The following is a 24,570-nucleotide window of genomic DNA, read 5'->3' as shown; positions in this document are numbered from 1 at the left end:
AATTGGCAATGCTAGGAGCAGAACAGTGTTTTCCATTTATCAGAAATTTTGGACTGAAAAGGTTACTTATTTTTGTAGATGCTGCAGGTTACTGGAGGATCACTCAAAGCTGAGGAAGTTTCTCTCGCAGATCTGTGAGACTATACGTGCCAGGATATTTATTTCCTTCACCAAAGTTCAGCTGAGTCTGTCATGTGAAAAGTGTTCCAGGAGCTGCTGAGTGCCGCTGTTAGATAACAACGGAGCCTGAGACCAAAGGCCACAATAATCCTATCTTATTGTTACTGCTGCTGCTCCTACTGGAGCAAAAGGGGTAATTTCTATCCATTTAGGCAATGCAGAATTGTGCTTTAGTTTGAAGTATCATCCACTTACATTTTATTCATGAATCCTTTCAACTTTATTCCATCCCCACTATTCAGTGAATTGCATATCCACAGATTCCACAAACCTCAAAGACAATGCTGATATATCATAACTTATACTCAAGGGAAGCACAAGGACAGAATAAACAGTGGCTCTATACAATCAGACTGCTGCCAGATTCGCCAGGGAAGCAGGTTCTAGATGGGGAAAAACAAACATAATTGCACAAAATCGTATTGCTAAAAATTCCCGATTACATAAATCAATGATATTCTTCACTGTACACAGATTTATAGACTATTTAGGATTGACTGATACAGCTATCAACCACATACCGTCAGCAACTTCTGTATCTCTTAGTGTCAGCAAAAAAATAAAAAAAATAAGGGGGAGGGTGTTACTTTTACATCGGAGATGAAATTGTGTTGTATTTTCAAAGTAGATGTCATCTCAAGAAAAATTATGCTTAGGCAGGAGTTTTCATGTAAATAATTTCCTGCTGGGCAATCTATCGTTTGGATTTTTTTTTTTTAAGTCTCTATATAAACTCAAGGATTTTGAAGAGCAGCTATGTTGTTAGGGGAGAAGATAGGGGAAACAGTGCAGAGTCCAAGAGCTCTCTCAAGTTAAAAGATTCTTAATTTAAGATCTCTTTTTCTCGTGTATTTAAACCACGTATCTCTCCCCGCCTTCCGAACACGTGTCCAGTAAGGCCTGTGGAAAACATCCTCAAGGTCAGAGGAGACTAGCTGAAATACCTGGAAAATAACATCCATTCATTTAGTAGATATTCAGTTTGCTGCATATTTTTATACAGTGTGCTTTTAACCCTTTCTGTATATTCAGGTTGTGCAGTCTCCATGCTGTGTGCAATCCTAAGCACGTGTGGGTATCAAAAACTGATCTGCCTTGTTTGTGCATTCCCTCTGAAAACAATGAGGTTGCTCAGGTGTAATTGAACAGAATTTGAACGATAATCCTGGCTTTCTACTCAAAATGAACAGTAGTGCATGAAAGGTAATATACCCCTATTTTGCTGAGTGCAGGGCTCTGAAAGGTCACATTGGGAGAGAAACTGTGAATTGTTTGGAAAATAGCCAATTTGATTACAATGGGCAATTCTGAGCTTATGGCTTGCATGTGTCTATTCTGCCTGAAGTAGCATCATTTGCAATAACATCTGTATTGAAGAAGCACTGTAGAAGACACAACAAACGCGATTTATATTTTGCTGAAGAATCAGAAATGGAACTTAAATATCAAAACTGAGATACAACCTATTCAACAGTGGCTGCAATATGGACATTGAAGTGCAAGTTCAGAAGCATTATATTAATATTAACATATATCTGCTAAACAGTCACAATAATAAATAACAGTTTGGTGGTGAAATGAACATTAAAGCTACCATTAAGTATTAAAGGATCATTTTCATTTTTACAAATAAAAAAATTTAAAACAGATGGAATCTAAAGCCTTTATTTGCTTTTACTGTCAAGGTATAAGTTCCATCAATTTCCTGTTATTTGCCATGTGCTTTACTGTTAACCCAGGTGATTGCTACAGGTGACTAATGTGACTGATTGTGATTCATGTGACAACAGTGCCTCAGGTGATTCAAATGTCCTTGTCTCATTGCCAAAAAATACCTGGATTCAAAAATCTTAGCTTTTCAAGGCTAAATCCAGTCATTTGGTCAATCTCATATACAAACTAAAAATACACATATCTTTTCCTGACAATGTAGTGTTTTCTGACATGTAATTCTTCAATCTGAAGCACTATTGTTAAGGCACTAGGCGTAAATGGGTTTTCCTCCTTACATTCTGTTTGTTCTGGATACCTTTCAGGATTTTCCCGTATCTGCTGGGAGTTTCTAGTTATCTAGTAAGCTTAATACGCATCAGCTACAGCTACATATGCCTAGCAGGTCTGACATTCTTTCAGAAATATGGTAGTCCTTAATATAGATTCTTGATGATGGATTACTGATAGCCACCTTTTGTTGTATCTGTGATTAATGAATAAGCATAGGTAGTGGACTGCAACAGGAACTTGCAAAGCAAACCTGCAAATGACTGGCGTAATTTTAGAAGAGGCCACATCAACCTGTTTAGATCCTTTTTTTTTATTTAATCATAAAGTCAAAGTAAACAAATCAGATTCACTCCTTCCAATGGTTTGGTGTGATGGCTGTATAATTCACTAACAAGGTATTATCATATCATTCTTAAAATCAACTGTGCTACTGTTTCTCGGTAAACAATGGGGTCAAATGTACACTTCTAACAATAAGTAAAAAAACAAAGAGGAAAAATAAAAAGTATCTTTTATCTGTAGAAATGTCTATAGGTATCTACTCCCTGATGAGCTACTGAAGTTTTGGAGATGATGGTCAACAGGGAGTATTTTTTTACCAGAAATAGACAAAATCTCTCCACTAATCTTGGATGATTGTCAAGGACTAGCTGGAGACCCCAAGCCCATTTTTCTCTGCTCTTACTTACAGTACAATTCTTTCTTGCTTGGTACCTGAATTATATATGTACATTCATCCATGACTTTGGTGAAGGTTCCTTCATCACTCTGGCTTTCTAGTACCCAGGAAGATTCTCATAGCCTTGTTCTGATCTGCTGTGACCATGGGTGTCTATGATACTTCTCATGAAATACTCTCCTATCTCAATTTTCAGTGACACTAAAACAATGAGAGTGTATTTGAAGGATTCCCACCAAGCTATCAAAGATTAATGGCCTAATTTTCAGTTTTCACTACATTAAGAACTCCTCTCAAAATATTCATTTTGTGATGGTCCAGAGTCTTTGGTCTTGTAAAATGCAAGCGGTGGAAAGAATACTTTTCATGTGAGCCTCTTAAAAATTGTCATAAACAGTCAAAGAAAAAAATAATATACAAAACCGTCACAAATAGAAAGCACACTGGGCTAAAAAAAAATCAAATTCTTCTTCAGCAACAAAGAGGATTTTAATACATGCTTCCAGCATTTGTGCTTTTCTTTGCTATTGAAAACTGTAAGTTAAAAATTATGCCACAGCTCCTGACAAAGCAGCTCAGGGGAAAAAAACAAACAAATTATATATCTTTAGTGAGAGTACTGACTTTCTCTCTGTCAAAAAGAAATGCAGAGAAATTTCCTTATTTGTAAGCTTTCTGAGAAAGACATCAAGACATTATTAGAAAGCACATCTAGGCAGCAAATAGTTTTTGTATCCATAAAGATTTGATGTTTCAATTATTTTTCTAGACTCGAAAAAATGAAACTTCATACATTCATAGAATAATGTAGGTTGGAAAGAACCTCTTTTCACAAAATGAGAAAGCCAAAAAAAAATGGTTTATTCAATTGAAATGTTTCATTTGACCTAATTTCTCTATTACAAATTAAATTATTTTTTAAAAGAGAAATTTACTTCTGACTGAAAATTTTTGGTTCTTGTCATTTTCATAAACAGCAAAGTAGGTATTTCTCATTTTATGTGATTTATTAACAAAGAATTCATTGAAATGAAACAGCTCATTTTCTGAAATTCTTTTAGCAAATCAGCATTTTTCACTGAAGAAACGATGAAAAATTCTTAGCCAGCTCCACTGGTGTATCTCTCTCTACAGATGAGTTTTATCATCTACAATTTATCATTTGACATGCCTTAGGAAGCACTTCTGTTGCCTTTTCACCTGTCTAAAATATTGGAGCTTATGAATTTCTTTCTTGGCTTCTTTCAAATAGTTTAGAATAATCCAGACACACCAAGAAAGTCGTATTTCTCATAGATCAGCTTTGGGAAGACTACAAGATGTACAGGTCTTCTTCTAGTTGCAGAAGGGGCGACATTTCATGTTCTCTATATGTGAGCCAAATTTGTATTTGTGCAAAAAAAATGAACTAATCCCTCTATCACCCAAATAAAACTGTTATCCCTACTCAATGGTTCCTGTTTAAATGTCAAACGGTATCACAGTTTGTCTGTGTTCTCTCTCTCACGTGCAGCAGACAGTACTTTTATTGCTGGTGCAGAAAGCACTATATTTTCCAGCTTAAATAAAAGAAAGGACAGCAGGAGAACAAATCCAGTTTCTTTTCCTGATTTTCTTTTAAGTAACCTTGAGTGACAAGTGTGTTGTTTATACCAGGCATCTCATCAAGAATACATGTCATTTAAGAGTCTAAGTCTAAATAAGCATCATATATCTCAATAGAGGGGTCAGATGATCTTTCAAGTTAAATTACAGGCCTTTTGATACAACTTTCAATGGAGATTTGACATTAAAAAACAACCCTCAGTGGGGCAGGAAGGCAATAAACAATTCAGGGAAATATTTAATTCATTCTACTCTCAATTCACTAAAATGCAGAGAGGTAGGCATAGAGGTTTGCTCTTGTGTAAAGTATTTTTTAGCTCAACTATTTTGAATGTGTGGGCAGTTTTTCATTTACCTATCCTCCCTTTCTTTTTCAGCCCTCCCAAACTACATGTTTCATGTTCCAAGCTACTGCTTCAGCTTCCACATAACCTGTTCATCTGTGCCTGACACCAGTCCACGTGATCACAGCCATATTTTCTACAAATTAAATAATCTTAAAATACATTTATCCCAGAAGTCTTAAAATCTCAAAAGTCTGCTAAAGCAGGAAAGTCTTGTAGAATTATTTGACTTAATCAGGAGTTTTCCTGGTAGATATTTTTTTCCACAAATTCAGTGTTAAATTTTTTAATGGAAACGTATGTACCAGTTTCAAGAAGCATGGAATTTTTAGTCGAAGCAAGAGAAAAGGAGCGAAAGGCCTCTTCCCCTGAAGAGACGCTAGCCCAGCTTAGAGAGTTCACTTCTACATAGAACATGGTTCACAGTCCTGCTCCAATGACTAATTATTTCTACAGACTGAATATTCCCAACAGAAGAGACTAAAAGACGCAGTGAGACAGTCTGCTGGTACCAGCAAACACCATGACATATTGCCTGCTTTCCTGGGCCTTTTCTGGTGCTGAGGGCAAGCATCACAGCACAACTTGTTTTCAGGGGTCTAAATTCTCCTCATCTCCCCAAGATCTGCAGCACCTCAGTCATACTGCCCATGGGTACACATGCTAGTGTGTGCACCCTTCTCCAATCTGCACAGAGCTATAGGTGGTACAGACAAATAGGGCTGGGGAGCATGCTCATTTTTTGTAGCTCTCACAGCCATGCCTTTACACTGTGAGCTTCAGGTCTGCTCTGCAAAAGAGGTTAACTCCATCTACCACTTTATAAATGAACTTGGATGTGATAGATATGCATCCACATAGAGTTCCATAATAAAAGAACCGGCAAGAAAGAAGGGCCAGGGTTAGTCTAAGTGCTTCCCAGAGAGCAAAACAGCTTAAAAAAAAAAGCAGTTGGGAGGGGACACGTTAGGCCTCCTTGATATATTCCTCTTGATAGAGAGTAAATGTTTTACTTTTTTCAAAGTGCCAAATGATCTCCCTACAAATAGCGTGGATAAAGAGTACAGAGATTTATGAAATTTATGACTTGGGAAATGCATCAGCTTTAAAGCAGAAATAATTCCCTCAAGGGTGGTGGGTTTTCTAGATTAGCCACTGCAATGGCAGGTGTGCAAATGCAGTTTGGGAGAAGTCCTCCATCCCCACAGTGCATCACACCATGTTTTCCATTTGCCCTGCAGACACGTCTGTTTTGGGAAGGTGCTCTTTTGGAAGTAAGCATTCAAACCGCACTTGTTTCCAATGTATTAATTAGAATTTAACAACTGGGCAAGGTGTAATATGCAAATAAACAAACACAATTAGAATAGAGTGTGTAAATAGCAAATTCATCTAATGATCAGGTTCATTAAATTACTACACATAAAACAACAAATCCTTATAAGCTCTATGCAATAATTTCAGAAGACTGCAGTCTTGTTTAGCTCTCAGCAGAGAAAATAACAGGGCTTTTGTCAACCCTGGGTGCCAACTGACATATTTAAATTCCAGCCAAATAGCTGGTACAGGGAGTGTCAATCACTCCCAGGTTGAAACTAGTGTCGAGACTACTGCTTTGCTGCCAGCTAGGCTAGCTTGTGCACATTATTCGTTATCAAACACCAGCCAACCTTTCCTTTCACTGCCCTTTCCCCCTCCAAACTCCCAACAATGGCTGCAGTGGATTACATTGGAGATATTTCCATATTTCAACATGACATAGCTTTTAAAATGTAATATTCAAAAGATAAATTCAATGAAACAGTATGATTTATCATGGTTCAACTGTAGCTAGTTATTTCCAAAAACATTCCTTAGTCACTGTACTCTAATGCGCTCTGGGGATTCTTGCTGCACATGTATGCCAGCCATCAGCATGCATTAAAAAAACCTCAACAGTGTTGAAGTAGAGGTGGTTTAAAAAATGGGAAAACAAACAGCAGAGACATAAAATCTCAGAAAAAGGTTAAGCATCTAACAGACTTGAAAAGAATATACAAAAAACCCTTTTCACTTAAAAATGCAGTTTGGGAACTTAGTTTTTATATGCAGTAATACCTGCCTCATGAAAGAAATCAACTGTGGGAAAACTGTTTTGTGTTTTATTTTTTTTTACTGTTTGTTTTTAGATCAATAGCATTTTATTATTAAATTCTTTCCTCAACTGAAACTAGGATTTCAACTGTTGTGTAGGATGTACTTTCTGGAAGCATAAACCATGCAGAACACTGGACTTAGCCATTCATTCAAGAGCAGAATTCAGTGTTATATTCTGCATTCTCCCTATAGCTCTGGTTCAGTTCCCTTAAAGCCTCAATAGTTAGAAGATGAGTTCATATGAAAGAATTAGTGATATCCCATTTAACGGAATCTTAAGAATCTTGAAGACAGTTGCAGGCTCTTGGCACATCACACTAGATGAATGTGTCTGAATCTGTGCCTAAAATTTTTAGATCAATGTCTTCAGGTTTTTGGTGGGCATTTTTTTCTCTTTAAACAGACATAGGCCACATTACGTGCAGTTCATCATTTGAAGAGTAAGGATTAGGCTTTGACTAATTGGAAGATTTGCCTGCTATTTAAATGAAACTTGCTTGCAGTTTCATCATCCATGTGGAATTCAGAAAGGCATCAGACTAACCCATCTATTTAGTTAGAAAAGAGTAAACGAAAAAATAGACTGACAATTATCTTCCTAGGGACACTCACTGTCACTACATGATTTCTCTGTTATTAATTACCCATGTAAAAATAATTCACTGTACCACAGTATATGTGCTATGCTGCAAATGACTGGATCAGGTGCCTTTTTTTTTTATCTTTCTGTGAGCATTTGAATCTTCTAGCATCAGCAGTAGATGCCCAGTGGTGCTTGCACTCTGAGGCAGCAAGGGGAAAATGAAGTTGCAGCCATCAAAGGGTTACAGACTACATTTTTGGATGTATACAGTAATAAGGTTAGTTCTTTTGTATGTTGCATGAAAGACTAATTTACTGCTCCTGCACTGTTTCTAAGCTTTGGATTTAGACTGAATTGCAGGCAGTTTGTGTGCAAGCCTGAAATAAAGTGTGCGAGCAGACATCACAGCCAGGTCAAGGAGGGCTTCAAACACTGAAAGCCCTCGGAGTCCTGGATGAAAAGGGGCAGGGCAGAAGAAAAAAAAATTTCTTTGAACCAAAGTCTTTATAAGGCTCACATACAGAAATCTTGACACAATTTAGGAAGAGGAGAAAAAAAAAAGTAAAAAATATATTTTTTTCAGTAAGCCAAAACCTTGTGTATTTATTTTACTTAACTCACAGGAGAGGGAGAAAAGAACTTTCCTCTTATAAACTTCAGGCTTTCTTCTAACTGTTCCTGGATGCCAGAGGGACAAGTAAATCAAACTCCACCCATTACACCATCAGATATATCCCCCATAAATATTTTTATTACACACTGTATGAACATTTTTTCAGACTTATTCAAATAAATAGACTTCTCATTTCCATGTCACAGGCTTTGCCACATGTCTTTTATCCCCACTGCTATAGTATTATTAATCCTTTAAAACTGGCAAAAACTAAGTCAAAGCAGAAATTCAGAGACTTCTCAGTCCTGCCTCCCAAAGGAGTCTCATAATTTCAGCTCCAGTCCTGTGTAATTTCAAAGCAACTTCGCTGCTTCTTCCAGAAAACAATTCCTTCACAACTGAATTTTTTGAAAAGGCTCAGACATCCAGCCTCTCTGAAAATGCTACCAATAATCCAGGAGAAACACTTTGAGCATTCCCCAGAGGATAAGATATGTTTTTTTTTTCTTACAGCCCTCTGCTGCATTCTCTAGAAGAATTGTGCTGTCTCTGAAGCACTCTTCAGACAAAGATGTGGCTTTGGGGGACATAGCACTAAAAATTTGTGTTCCCTTTGGGCTTTTTGTATAGCAGAGTGCATTTTTTTCAGCATCTTGTATATTATCTGTTCCCTGCATAAAGGAATTCTAAACTAAATTCCTTGTGGGAACTCCTTCCATATAGTGCAAAACTTTAATTTGTGCCCTCTGCTTCCTGTGTTTGACATAAATTCAAATTGTCTGGCTTTTGCCAGTCTTCTTATTCCCTTAAGGAATCCATCGAGCAAAATGATCTCACCTGTCAGTCTTCTCTTACACATAGTGCAGTCCTAATTCCTTTGGTTTATTTAGTACAACTAGTGACTCCTAATCCCCTGCTTCATTCTGTTTGCTCTTGCTGTATCTTTGTCCATCGCTGTAATAACTTTATAATCAGTTGATTGAAAATGAGGATGAGAGTACGTTAAGACTTCTGCAGTCCTAAAAGAGGTTAATTTCTTACTCCTTAAATCCATTTATGCACATTTGACAGAGGTCTGTACATATTTGTGCATTTTCATTCGGTAACTTTAATTTCTGTACTTCAGGTTTCTTCTCACTCTTACCTATGAACTACATTTTTGCAGCGTAATCATCTTTCAGAGTCTAGTCCTATGCTGTGTCCATCTACTCATTACTCTATTTTTATCTATGTGGGTCATTTGTCTTGCCATACACATACATAGCTTCTTTGTACTGGCAGGTCTCCCTGTTTCTGTATTATGTGCAAATAGTTTTGCTTTACAATATTTTCATCCTTCTCAGGCCTTGAACTAATAGTATGAATAAGAGGAACAAATCTGGACCCTGCTCTCATCCTTTTAATTCTCTACTCTTCCATTTAGTTCCCACCAAAGCATTATGATCTCTCCACAGTTGAAACCACCCTTAATCCACTCAAACATTTCACCCGCCGTGCCAAACTTCTGACCCAAAGATTATCTGCTTCATGTCTGTTGCTGCAGCAAAAAGCATCACGAAGCCTGCATAAATGGTACCTCCATCTTCCTCTGGCCAGCCCTTTGCTCTCCTGCTTAAAAATAAAAATGCTGTCAGCTTATTAAGATGAGATCATCCGCCTGTTAATCCATGTGCATTCCATCTGATCAAATCGCAGCTCAATAAGGGTCCCTCAATTATGGTTCTGATGAGTTTTAATAGCATTTTCTCCACCAGTGCTATCCATATGGTTGTCTGCTTCCTTCCGCCATCTCTGACATGGCAGAGCAATGGCTGAGCACTGAGAGATCTATGGTACATTAATATCAGGTCTCAAAACAGCACAGCGTGAGGACTTCAGAAATGTTCAGAACAATTGCTCAAAGTTAAGAGATCCAGGGTGCACATTTCATGAATACTACTCCTCAAAATGGCACAGCAGGAGGATTTCAGAAACATTTAGCTCCTCCTGCTCCTTGAAGGCATGTACAACGTACCCTGTTGATTGAGCAAATCAGTCAAGAAGAATTTCATATAAAAGAACTCAGAATTTTTGACAGATCTTTTTTGCACATACACAACATGGAAACATTCAGCCTCTGATTGACTCCTCATAAATGTCTACAAGAAATCCTTTTCGAAGTTTGCAACTTTTCTTCTTCTCTGTGCTGAGAGCAAAATTTCAAAGTGTTTCTCACAGGAGGAGACACTTAACAATGAATGTTTCTATAAATTACAAAGAAAGTTTTGCAGGACAAAAAAAGCTTGTCAAGAAACCTTCCATGTTCTTTCTGAAACTAAATTGGTCTACAAAAATTCTGGTGGTGGTCTCCATTTTAGCCTATTAGCTTTGACACTAGGGAGAGATGTTTGAGCCACCTGTAAAACACAAAAAGGGCTTGGTTTGTTGGAAGAAATAATAGTGACTGAGAGCTATCACTCCCAATTGAAATATCTGCATTTTCTCTTTCCCTGTCCGATATTTACTTCCAACAGCAAATTGGTCTGCTAGTCTGCTGAAAAATGTATGTGGCTTACAGTAGCTTACAGTGAACATGCTTGAAACATGACTCTTATTCAGTACAGTATGGCCTTGATTGGCCTGCTCTGGCTATGTGATTGTATCAAAAAAAGGAAGAAAAAGGTACACCAGAAGATCAGGTGCAATCCCCAGGCTAAATACATTCAGTATCAGCCACTGCACAACATGGTCTGATTAAAGAGCCCCTAAGAACATTGTGTGGAGTGATTAACTCAGAGAGCTTCACACAGTTTACGAGACTTGTGTCCCATCTCTGAAACACACTCATACTTTTAGCTGTCACATTTTTTTTCTGGTTCTAACTACATCTGGGTAAGTTTTATATTTTCCTAGCACTAACAGCCACAATGTCTGCACAGTTGTACTTAGAGTTATATCAAAGATACCCAATAATGAGAACACACTTACAGGGAATTTCAAAGTTATCTGTAAAATATAATTTTGGGATGAAACTCAGCAAGAAAAATCTCATCCCAGAAGCAAATTCTTTTGTAACATTAAGGGAAATGGAACTAAAGGGGGAGAGAAAAGAGAAAATTACTGCAAAGGTGAACAAAAAAGTGCTTTGTGGGGAAGTGAAGAGACTACCTTCAAAGAGCTTAGAATCCCAAATATTGAAGAGAATATGTGTGCAGACTTAAATGTGACAGACATTTTCCCTTTGAAAGTCAGTTCCTGCTTAAGTTCATGTTGAGTGTCAAGATGCTGAGTACTTATTTTAAAATGCTTACTCTTCACCCCAAGCAGTGATGTTTGCTCGTAATTAGTTAATTGTGTGCAAAGTCCTTTCTATTAAATAAACCCATAAGTGAGTTCTGAGCAATGAACAGTATATTGGATCTCTCACTCCCCACCTCTTTTGGAGAACCCTGCAATAGCTGATTTATCAAGGGGTTCTGGTCAAGACTCATGCTTGATCCAGGCGGACAACTAAGAAATGTGAATCTCTTTCCAGTATCACTATTGAAAGGAAAAAAGTGAAAGACTTGGCAATTCTTGTGTTTGGGTTCTTTTGGATGTTTCAAAACAAAATTGATGACACAGCACTTGAGTGCATCAAAACGTGACCCTAACGAAACCATGGCAATTATTCTGGGTCTGTAGGTTTCTTTCCTGACTTTTAAAGCCACAGTCTGTCTGAGAAAAACAAATCATATAATATAAACCAGAATAAGCATCAACAGAAATGAAAATGTGAAGCAGAAGCGCCTCACAAAGCCACCAGGACACAGGTGAACAGATAGCTACAGAGATCCTCTATGCTTTCCAAGGTGTATTGATGGGGATGTTCTTGCTCTGCCAAGAACAGCATCTGATGGCTAAGCAGTAATGGCCAAGAAGTCAGTAACTTACACCAACATACACCAACAAGTGGGAGCAAGTCTCCGGCAGGGCCGGTGCCGGAGGTGTTCTCCTGTAAGACACGCAGGCAGCACGGAGGCAGACTCCATGCAGTGCTGTCCCCAAGAGCGAGTGGAGGGAGTGTAAGAGGTGCCCCACCTGGGCTTGCCTGGCAGCAGTACCCACTATAACTCATCAGTGTTATGATTTCTCCAGCCTCTGCACACTGCGAGCGCTAGTCATGTTGTTGCAGCGGCTCCACACAGAGAAGAGGAGCTGAGAAGGGCTGAAGAGGATTTTTCCTCATCCAAAAAAGAAAAAGGAAAATTCTACAAATTCTACAGAGCAGATTTCTGCTCAATACTGGCAGATGGAGAAAAAATCCCCGCCTGGAACCAGCCTTACTAACTCGAGTACTTTGCGCTTCAGTAGTGCTTTTTGGATTAATACAAAGTAATAGTGCTGTGATGGCAACACCTACGACCCCTGGCAGTGATCCCTCTGTGCGGAGCTGAACCAGGCAGAAGGCAGGATCTGCCCCTTCCCCACCGAGCTTGCACTCCGTAACAGCTGCCAAAACCCTTTCCACATGCAAGGAATTAAGTTTCACAGATGCCTGTGAGTTCAGTATTGCATCTGTTCTGAGAAATTGATTATATCCAGTCTAAGGAAAGCAAGGCCACAAGATGCCAGGAGATCTGCCCAAGGTCACATAGTAGATCTATGGGAGAGCTTCAAATGGAGGAGAGCAAGAACTGCTAGTTCCTAGTCCTTTGATTAATAATAAAACTGACATGTCTTCTCTTACACTCTGGTCTACATCCAAGTTAGTTAAACAAGCTTTGGGCGTGAACATTATTAAATCAGTTGAAACCTGGCTAATACCAGGTTAACTTGCACCTGCACATGTAGAGCTACCAGCTAAACTGCTATAACCTGTTTTAAGCAAAATAACATGAATCCTCACAGTGGCCCCACCAGCTCGTCTAGTTTGAAATCACCCCTCCACAGGCTAGTGCAGTGGCTGCATCAGGAAATCTGTGCATGGCAAAGGGGAAGGGAAGAGAAAAGCGAGCCAGGCAACGCCTAGTGACAGAGAACTAAGAGAATGTAACTGGTACCTTAACATTCTCTAATATTTCAATTTTAAGAGTTAGTTTTGTAAAACATATGATATTGCAGCTGTAATTACTAGGAATTGGCAATTGTCTGTTCAAATAGCTGAGCCTCCTAGGGAAGTGTGTCCTGTCTCCACAATGTCTCTAGCTCAACCAGCTGACCTAGCTGAGAAAATAGTCATACTATGGAGCTCACAGGCCTTTCCTTTGTTTGAAATAAAAGCCACAGATTTCAAGCTAAAAATTTGCTAAGAAAAATTGCTCAGAGTGTTTGACCTTCCAAAGAACTACTCAGCAAAGTCATGCCTCACATGTGATACAAAGTGTGTAAATACAATTATCTGAATCCCACTGTATCTCTGTGTTTCCTTCATTTTGCATTGCGTAAAGCACAAAAAATGCAACAAAGCCTCTTCTTACTAGTTTTTAAACACTACCATTTCATGATAGCTTCTTGGTCTTAACCATCATCACTCAGACCTATTAGATCAGTGTTTCCTGGCTACACTGATATGTCTTGTGGGTTTACTAGTAAGGAAGCAGTGACTACTTTAAAGAGAATTTCCTGGGAAGAATCCAGGGGTGAAAGGAGCCTGGCTTACATAGAAGCACTTGAAAGGAAATACCAGATGCCAAGTGCATCGGTCTAAAGACTCTGTTTTCCTGATTGTGGGCAAAATATAGGAGCGAAGCCAAGAGGAGAGTCGCATCAGCTCTCAGCGTTGTTCTTTGCTCAGTCTTTTACTAAGATCACTGTGGGTGGAAATTACGTTCCCATCAGAGACAGATATTGCCAAAATTAGCAGCAAAAAAGTCTGGTCTTGCCATCCGAACCTCATTAGCATACAAAATGTCTCTATAAGAAAGAATTGTGTCAATTGCTGAAGCTGTGCTCTATTGTCTTAAATGTTGCTGTTCGCAGGCAAAGCAGCTCACCCACCTTTACTCTGAGATAATTCACACTCACATCACTGCAGCGTTATGGAGGGAGGGCACAGAGAGTGAGGGGCTGTGTAGGAAGAAAGTGCTAAAACTCTATTCAAATTATACTTTACAAGCATGAAAAACAACTAGATGGAAGCAAAAATCAAGATAAATAGGGGGAGGAGAATGGTTAATTACCTTGCACTTTGCAAGGACTGTGTAAGCTTCAGATAGGCTCCCTCAGAGTAGGATAGATAATTCCCAGCAATATCAGCTCTTAGAAAGATAACACGGAAAAGGGAAACCAATTTTAAGAAAACAGTGTTATTTAAAAAGACAGTGACTTTACTGTGTGGTCATTTTAAAGTGGGCAAATTAACAATTAGAAAGGCTCTCGTATACCATAATCTCTGCTTGTTCTATTTTAATAATTATTCCAGTACAGAAGACTGTCTTCAGGAACTCAAGATCTAATATCTGTTAATTTTGTGCAACTGTAAAGGAGCTACAGACTTGCTTTTGCAACTTGCCCCACACTCCTTGCTCTGTCATCACTTCTTCTAGGAATATGTCTCTTGAAAGTGTCACGGACATCAGTGTAATTTCTCTAACTATTTGTTTTTGCAGTCCAAAGTGAAACTGCCAATCAGTTAGGAAGTGGTTACAAGAATTGTAACTAATGTGACACCAGGAAACTAACTCTCTTTCCCCAGCTGCACTTCATACCATTTCATGGCCTGGAAGCACTAATAGTGATGGAAACACACACCCAAACCTGTGCTCTGATGTCAGAGCTCAGGAGGACAAATTTCAGCTTATCTGACTCACCAGTACAGCATTATCTGAGGGCTTTGTTGTCTGTGAAATATGTATTTTAATAATAGCCCTCTATGTACTTAGGTACTGTTAACCCTAAGAAAAATGAGAGACTAAGACAGTTATCTACTTCAGTAGATTGAAATCCTGCAAGTCCAGATCAAATTGCTTATTCATAGACTCACGTGAAATTTGTGATGGAATGAGAAATAGAATATCTTCTAGAATAGCCAATGAATAGGTTACCATTAAAACATCCTTCTTTTCTGATGTTAGTACCAGCTACATTACTACAAATCTCCCAGGGAGAAGCATGAGAATACTACAGTGGCGGAAAGACACTGTGAAGAAAGCTTCTGTTGTACAGCAAAAGACGGCTTATTTTAAAATATATGTATTTCTAATGAGTTGAAAAGAAAAAAAAAAGTCTTAAACACAGAAATCTACAGATATATACATAAACAGTGCAGAATTATGCTTTTATGTCTGCTTGACCCTTCATGACAGAGCTAATAAAGCATCTCTTTTGAAAGCAAGGGAAATGGGAAAGATATGTGAAGTATTACAGTCTATTCAGAAATATCTTAACCTCTACAGTGTGCCAAACACGTTAATCAGTGAAGGGTTAAAAGAATAATAGAAACCTATAGCTTGCTAGGCTGGCTTCAGATAACCCATATACACAATTTTGAAGGCCTACCCTTGCGTCCCGCTTTGAAATCCGACCTCATCCCTCTGGCTTCTCCTAGGCAGAATGACAATTATCCTACAGAAGTGATACAGCAAGGCTGTGGGTATGCCTGTGTGATGGCTGGGAGTAAGGGCTGGATTTCAATGCTTTAGACACTGTCAGACCAAGTCAAAGTTATATACGAAAATTTTTTAACATGAAAAATGACTTTCCCCAGAATTATTTCTTGTACATTTTTCATTTTACATTTTTGGGGGGGATTTGTCAAGTAAAACAATTTTTCACTTTTCCGGCTTCTCTCTCCCTTTCTCCTCTCCACTTTTAACCCATAGAAGCAGGGAAAACAGATAGATGAAACTGATTTTAAAAATGGTTAAAAGGTAGTGAGAAAAACAACTAATGAACATCCAAAACCAAATCAGTTTTAATTTTCTTTGTGCATACTTTAAAAAAAGTTAATGTACCTTTTTAAAATGTTTGTGCAGTACACTTGATCTCTTTTTTGCCAACTCTGATCATAATCCATGTTCTCCTAACTAGAAAAGCATTAGAACAAGGTTTCACAGAAAGCCTTTATATGAGGATCATATGTGAGATGTATCCTTCCTACCAATCCCATTGAAAGATTTATTTTTCTCCATTCTGAACAGAAAGTCCATATATCCACTGGAAATGGAGATATCTTTGTGTAATCAAGAAGAAATGTATATATCATTTTGTTTTATCTCCCTCTCATAATTCAGGGTCAGAGGATTCGGAATAGTAGTAAATAAGCAAACAGATAAAATACATAAAGTGCAATCGAGGATCTCAGAATACTTTACAAAAGAGGATTGTGTTGAAAATGTTGCAGTTTGAAAGCCGCAGTGGTAGTGGTGGTGGGGGGGGAAGGAGATATCAAAAAAAAAAAAGTATCGGATTCACAAACAGTCTGTGGACTGTAGGTCCGATCGCCTTCTTAGGAGCGAATCGAGTTCCCAAATAGTGTGATCCACTATAAGCTCGACCCTGGCAGTATCGGATTCACGAACAGTCCGTGGACCGTAGGTCCGATTGCCTTCCTAGGAGCGAATCGAGTTCCCAAATAGCGTGATCCACTATAAGCTCGACCCTGGCAGTATCGGATTCACGAACAGTCCGTGGACCGTAGGTCCGATCGCCTTCCTAAGAGCGAATCGAGTTCCCAAATAGCGTGATCCACTATAAGCTCGACCCTGGCAGTATCGGATTCACGAACAGTCCGTGGACCGTAGGTCCGATCGCCTTCCTAAGAGCGAATCGAGTTCCCAAATAGCGTGATCCACTATAAGCTCGACCCTGGCAGTATCGGATTCACGAACAGTCTGTCAACTGTAGGTCCGATCGCCTCCCCCCAAACAAGTAGTCGAGTTCACAAACAGTATGATTTATTCAAATGCAACATTTACAAAGCAGGTTTCGGATGTCAGTACAGGAAATTCTCTACTAGAGCGTGGGATTTTTAGCTAGCTCTGATGTACAAATGTGCAATCATCACTCACCCCAGAAGATGGGAGAGGGCTCTCAGTCTCGAGTCTCCTCAGGCAGCGTCCCAGCGCGAGGGGAGGGAAGGGGGATCAGCCTGTCAACTGACCCAGGAGTTACGATGGTTTCTTCCCCTCACTTCTTAGTCTCTTCAGGCAGCGTCCCAGCGCGAGGGGAGGGAAGGGGGATCAGCCTGTCGACTGACCCAGGAGTTACGATGGTTTCTTCCCTCCACTTCTTAGTCTCTTCAGGCAGCGTCCCAGCGCGAGGGGAGGGAAGGGGGATCAGCCTGTCGACTGACCCAGGAGTTACGATGGTTTCTTCCCTCCTCACTTTTCATCCTTAGTTCACCTTTTATACTTTTCTTTACATTCAGGTGGAGCTTGAGTGACTAGAGTCATACTTAATATTGTTATTGATTGGTGAAAAAGTTTCTCGCTTTCATTTAAAGGTACAGTCAACCGAAAATCTAGAGCGCATGCTCAGTGAGGGGTGGCCGTACCTCGGAGGCGGGTAACTTTTGGGATGGAGGTACGGTTTTCACATTATAATGAGCAAAGTTCAAGCAAAGTTCATCATTTGCCACTTTTGCTGGCTCAGCACCGGACATGTTATCGTATATCTCTCATTAGACAGCCACTGTGCGGCTTATCAGCAGCCCAGCACAGGGAGTGCAACAGAGTTTGGCCGCGGAGCCTTCACCCCGCTCCATCCTCCGTTACTCCCTTTTGCAGCTGCGAGGAGGGCAGATTGCGTTGCCCAGGGAACCGTGGAGGAGCAGAGTCCGTGCGTACCAACCATCCTGGAAGTGGCAACTGTGTAGCACCCCAAGCAGGCCTCTGTAATGCCAGAGCTGTGTTAGGCCCTAGTTTTCCTCTCAGTTCCTGCTTTCAAACAATTCTTCCACAAACACTTCTTCCACACTATCCACCCCGTGACTATAGTCACTCAAGCTTCACATGAAGTTGTTTAGGTGTTAATATTACATGCCCTAAACATGATGCAGTTAAGCGAGTGATTGCACATTGGTACATTAGATGGGGGAAGTTACAGAAAAGCCAGGGAGTCTAGTTCTACAAATATATATATATACAGAAAATATTGCAGTTACAATAGTAAGTAATGCTTATAACAAACTTTGTATCCACCCCGTGACTCCAGTTACCATTGTATATTGGAATTTAGTCTCAAATTAGAGTCTTAGTACTTGGGACATCAATTGGGTCATCCACCTGTAAAGGGGTATAAGCGGTGAACTGAATCATCTTTACGTTAATAGCTTTCATTATAGTAGATTTTACACAGGATATTGTTATACTTAGGATAATTATCATCACAATGAACATCACCACATATTCTATCAAACTTTGGATCCAACGAGTGACACCAAAGCCAAACCAACTAAACACCTTCGCCAGCCAGGTAGTGTTCATTGATTCCCGGAGTTCATGGGTGTCTTTCGCCACCTGTCGTATCTTCTCTAATTGGATATCAAGGTCCTGTGTAACATTAGGGATATAAATGCAGCAGTCGGTACTGGAGAGGTTTAGGTAGCCATAAAGTCCATTTTGGTGTAACAGCATCACGTCCAGTGCCATCCGGTTCTGAAGAGTCTTGTTTTTTGATGTGGCTTGTAATTGACGATTGACTAGTATCAGTGGCATTAGCTAATTTTTCTACTTGATAGGCTAGCTTACTTAACCATAATCACATTTGCAAGACCAAATCCAAAAAAAAAAAAAAAAAAAAAAAAAAAACAGTCCTTCCATCTAAGACAGATCCTGGGAAGAGCCTGAAAACTAAACTTTGGTTTCTTCTTTCTTATGTTCCACAGAGCCCTTTTTTTTTTTTTTTTCTCTTTGATGCCAATACATCTCCTCCCCAAACATCTTTTAACATGCACATACCTTCTCCAACATTCTGTAACACATCTAACCATACCTGTGCTAAATATTTAGCCCTCCTTTATTATTTACTGTGTGCAAACTGGAGCTCCCAGGACCCAGGTCATGATGGGAAGACTCTGGTTTCTTCTCAGTCCTGCCATCCCTCTACATGTCCTGACAGTTCTATTTTTACTGGTTTTGCTTGAGCCATTCAGTGGGGTCAGAGAAGAGCCCTGCTCCACATGGGGCACAATGTTGGGAGGCCCAAGATACACTGGCGTTCAGGTAATCCAGCCCATAAGGTGGTATACATATTGCCATCACTGCAGGCCCAGATCAAACCAGCCAGAGCATCACCAGAAGCTATATGGCAATCATTACGAAGCACAAAGTCTTCACTTACTGATTTATATTTTATGCTGTGATTATGGCACAGACAGCCCATTTTAGGGAAATGTAAACTGGCCAATAGTGTCTCACCCAATCGTGTTGTTCCCAATTGGAGCAATTTATCACATTTTGGCAATACCACAATGCTGGCTTGTTTGATACTGAGCCAAAAGAAAATCCTGGGCCAAATGGTACTACAGATTTGGGTAGAGGCAAGCAAGCGGTAATACTAGATTCATTGAGAGCAGTTGCAAACCCCTTTATTAAAGTTTAGGGCTAAGTTATCCTTCAAACCATGGGTGGCAGAGTCAGGGGCGGATAAGGTTTGTGCGTTGTCACTATGAGTATCTCCTTGATTCCAGTGCACTAAACATACCAAGCCAAAGCATATCTTCCCAACACAAGTTGGAAATATCATATTTGCTAATCCTAACTACAGCTCTATAACCCTATTACAAATATCTGATTTACAAATATCAAAACAACACTATGCATGAAACTAACAATCCTGATGGATACTCAAGATAGGAGAGTCCTTGGTTCCAGGTACAATTGTCCAGCATTCCGGGTTTTTCACATCCTGGAAAACAAAAGGAAGAATGCTCGGTCTCTGCCTTGACCGGCATAAATTGGATTGTTATTGATTTTGCAAGCATAAACAAGCAATTATATTTGGTCAGAAGTCGGGAAGGATCCACCGACTGCTTATGCGGTGTGTCTTCCCACTGGCATCAGTGGCTTCCCAGGCACATAGTCCTCGAGGTTTAGCCAAAATTAAAGGAACAACCCCAATAGAGGGCAATTTTGCCATCACGGGCTGTCCCACCTGCATTTGAATAGGTGTATGCTTTTGTGACTCTGAGGGCTCTGATAAGGTGGGAGCAGGTGGTCCTGTGGGACAGAAAGCTTGTATTTTGGGGCTTCCATAAGTTCCCCATCTGTTATTTACTGTGTAGACTGCTTGGGATAGCCGCAGATCCCAGTTAGGCTGTGACACTTTTGCATGTTTCTTAATCATGCCATTGACTCTTTCCACTATACCATTAGCTTGGGGATAATAGGGAGTGTGAAACACCCATTTTATTCCTTCTTGTTTTGCCCAATCTTGCACTACAGTAGCAGTGAAGTGACTGCCATTATCACTTTGTATGCACTCTGGTGCTGGGAGGCTACTAAACCAGTCCTGCAGGGTTTTCACAGTATTCTCACCAGTGGCTGCACTTACTGCCGTAGCCATGGTTAGTCTGGATACTACTTCCACACCTACCAGGATATATTTTCGACCACGAGCAGGTCGTAATGGTCCTACATAATCGATTTGCCAGGTGCTCCATAAGACTTTGTTTCTTTGAATGTGCTGAGGGGGAGCTTGATTAGGATGATTCATTTTCAGTCGGAGTTGGCATTGAGGGCAAGCTGATATGATTTCACTAACTAATGCTACTGACACAGGCCATCCCCGTGCCACACATTCGTGATATAGATCATTTTTCCCCGAATGTCCCCTTTTTACATGCAACCATTCGATTAGCCTTTGCCACTCATCTCCTTCAGCAGCTACTGTTTGCACTTGCGCTAACCTATCGACTTCCTCATTCCACTTAGTTGCGGGTGCACTAGTTTTTGCATGTGCCTTTACCCATCCTATTTCTAAAGGTCGGTGTCTGCTTACTTCCAAAAGTCTCTGCCAGTCACTTGTCCTCCACACTGGTACACGATTTACCTCCCAATTATTTGCTTCCCATTGACATATCCATTCTGTTGCTCCCTTAAATGTGGCATAGGAATCAGTATAAATTACCTCAGCTCCATTTTCCACAGCTAACAGCAGGGCTCGGAGTTCCCCGACCTGGGCGCTACCGTCACCCTCCTCAGTTACTGACCGTCCTGAGCTTATTTCCAGGGCTGCTGCCTTATAATTCCACCCCGTGCTTGTTCTTCGGGCAGAGGCATCAGTAAACCACACTCCATCCTTTTTAGAGGATACAGTGAATTCTGGAGCTACCTTAATAGGTGAAGGCTTATAAGGAAGACATAATGTTGTAATGTCTGAGCTTACTGGCTGTTGTAATTTGGAGGTCTTAGTTGGTCCTTCTTTTAGTGCTAGCAAGTGGCTTATTCCTTCTAGATAAGCATACCATTTGCGGATCGTTCCCTTCTGTGCGACACCTTCAGGAGGGGGGGCGCCTTTAAGAATAGGACTTAACAATGGAAAAGGCCCCTGAACGATGATATCCTGTGAGGTTCGTAGTTTTTCTGCCTCTTTCACTGCACGAACTAAGGAGAGAAGTCCCTTTTCCCACTCAGAATAACGCTGCTCAGTCTCTTTAAAGGAGGTAGACGAGAAAAGCAGGGGTCGTGAAGGACCTGAAGCTCCTTTTTGAAAGATGCCGCAATAGGAGGCATGTTCAGAGAAACCCCATTCAGCCCGAAAAGGGTCCACTGGATTTAGGGGGCCTAACCTTTGATTGATAACTAATTCATCCTTTAGGGTTTTAATAGCTTCTGCATGGATCGGAGTCCAATCCCACGGTTTGTTCTTTCTCAGCAAATCATACAGAGGACGGGCAATTACAGAGAACCCAGGAACATGTTTCCTCCAATATCCTAGTGTTCCCATTAGTTGTTGTAGTTCCTTCTTGTTTTGGGGTAGGCGTCCCTTTTCGATCTCTGTTAATGTATCGTCGGGCACAGCTACAGCTCCTGATACCCACAAAGCCCCCAGGAATTTAACTTCTTGTGCTGGACCTTGACATTTGGATGGTGGTACCTCCATGTCATGGTCTGTTAATAGTTGCCAAACAGTTTGAGCAGTTTCTCGTACACATTCTTTGTTGTTTCCACCTATTAGTATATCATCTATATATTGATAAATGCATATTTCAGGGGGTTTCTTTACTGTGGCTAGAAGCTTTGCGAGCGCATTATGTGCAATAGTGGGTGAGTGTTTATATCCCTGTGGCAATCGATTAAAGGTGTATTGTACACCATCCCATGTAAATGCAAACTGTGGCTTATCTTTATCTTCTAAGGGTACCATAAAGAACATATCTTTGATATCTAGGGTGGCCATCCAGGGGTGTGCAGCTGATCGTATAGCCATGACAATCTCAGCTATGCTAGGGACTGCCGCTGTTAGTGGGCCGGTGTTATGATTAAGTTTTCGATAATCAATTGTCATTCTCCACTTGCCATCTGGCTTCTTGACAGGCCACACCGGGGAGTTATACGGAGAATGTGTTCGGCCAATTATGCCTCGCTTTTCTAAGTCCACAATTACTTCAGTTATTCCCTTCTTTGCAGCTGCAGGCAAAGGGTACTGGGGAACATTGGTCACATGAGATGGGGGCAGGGCATGTGTTACTTCCAGCACTCCTACCGTTATGCTTTCCTGCTCCTTTCCTCCAAAATTCCAAACACTACCATTAGGCAGATACCATCGCTTTCCTCTAAGCACATCGTATCCTAGAATGTTCCCGGGTTGTGAACTTAGTACCACATCCACAGCTGTCATCCTCTTTTCCCCAGGCAACCATAATTGTGTCCTAGCAAGTGGGCATTTTTCTTTAGCACCTGTTACTCCACTAATTACAATATATTTTTGAGAGGGTTTAATTCCTAATGATTCTGCTTGCAACTTGTTCAGAACACTAATTTGTGCTCCAGTATCAATCAAAAATTCTAGACTAAGTTTTTTTGGACCAACAGGAATTGATATATAGGGTTCTTTGTTTTTGGACCATTGAAAAATATGTATCATGCGGGTTGGGCGGCCCGAATCCCAATCCGCATTGCTTAGTTTTTTGATCTCCTAAACTCTTCACTTAGAGGAGCAAAGGGATTGTTTGTTCTGTCAGAGGCGGGGGCAGAGGGGGAGTTCTTGTCTTGTCTGCTTGGAGGAGGAGATTCAGTTGCTCTGCGTTCCAGGATTTCAACCAATTTTCTGATGCAGCTAGTGGATTGCCCCTGCAGCATAGCGCGGGGCACTCCTAAAGCTAATGCTTGTCGCCATAAATCGTTACGCAGAGGGCTGTTAATTTGATTTACTGATGCCGGCAGACCCTGAAAGGGTTCCAGTTCATGTTTTGGGTATGGTCGACCCTCCAATTTTCTCGTGTGAAATACCTTCCTACCTCTCCCTGATTGTTCTGATAGAGGCTCAAGGTCTGACCATGCCATCTCTCGTCCATAACTCACCATGTCATGTAACAGCTCTGCCCAAGTAGGAACGTGTGCTGGGGGGGCGTGAAGGTTCTGATCATTATGCTGTTGGGCCCGAATGACCCTTTCCTTTAAATTTTGCATATATATCTTTGCTGTGTCAGGCAGACCCTTAATAAGGGGCCTTAGGTGGACTGGGTCTACCGGAGCCATTAACGGAACATCAAAGCGTCCTCGGTCATACATTGCCTGAATACAAGCAGCTTTCTGCATCGCCTCTGATAAGTCAGACAGTCCCCTAACTTTGATTATTAGTGGCTCGCCTCTTTCTCTGGGGTCTATTCCCCCTGCCCAGTAAGCAACTCGAGCAGTAATAGATCGATTATCATCTGGGAACCCCTCATCTAGAAACACTCCTGGTCCCCAGAAGCCTAAAGATTCTTCTCTGTCTAACAATATTCTGTCGCCACCTGAAAGGGAAACTCTCCACAAGTATTCAGTTTCGGTTTCCCCAGGCTTTCTTGAAAATTTAGTCTGCAGCTCTCCTAATTCTGAACCTGAATAAGGAGTAGTCCGAACTGTGGTGCGGGGATTCCGACCTCGGGGACCTTCAGATGTTTCGGTCTTTATCAGCGGCCGAACAGCCACTAATTCTGAGGATTCTTCTTGTATCTCTTTATCTGGCTCTCCCCATATGTCCCCATCCCAGTCCTCAGGCTCAGTGTTAGTAATTAACTTTCTGATTTGCCGCATATTAGGGGGTCGGGGTGCCTGCATCAGCATTGTTTCAATTCGCTGCTCCAGTAACTGGGTACGTCTCTTTTCCTTCTCTAATTCATACTGCAAATGTTGAATTTCTGAATTCTTACCTTGATAATCTAATTTCAATTTCTCAAATATTTTATAGTCCTTCTGCGCCTGAATTAAGCAACCGCCCAGAATAGCACAAATAACACCCTTGCCTTTGCCGTCCTTAAACTTAGCATGGCATTCCTCCATTCTTTGCAAAACCTTTTCAGGATCTGACCAATTATCTC

At 40.6% G+C, this 24,570-nt stretch overlaps 1 protein-coding gene across 1 annotated transcript; it reads right to left on the bottom strand.

Moving 5' to 3' along the window:
- Nucleotides 1–9,628: 9,628 nt before the first annotated feature.
- Nucleotides 9,629–24,316, bottom strand: LOC148595770 (uncharacterized). Its single transcript, XM_088519607.1, has 2 exons — nucleotides 23,583–24,316; nucleotides 9,629–9,752 (listed from the first exon to the last, which is right to left on the bottom strand). Exons 1-2 carry the CDS (start codon nucleotides 24,314–24,316, stop codon nucleotides 9,629–9,631), a joined length of 858 nt encoding a protein of 285 aa, XP_088375733.1.
- Between the last annotated feature and the right edge of the window lie 254 nt (nucleotides 24,317–24,570).

This window comes from Tinamus guttatus, unplaced genomic scaffold, assembly GCF_059628265.1.
Source record: "Tinamus guttatus ecotype Peru unplaced genomic scaffold, ASM5962826v1 Tinamus_guttatus_pri_ptg000063l, whole genome shotgun sequence".
NCBI lineage: Eukaryota > Metazoa > Chordata > Aves > Tinamiformes > Tinamidae > Tinamus > Tinamus guttatus.
This window is presented reverse-complemented; position numbering and strand designations above follow the sequence as displayed.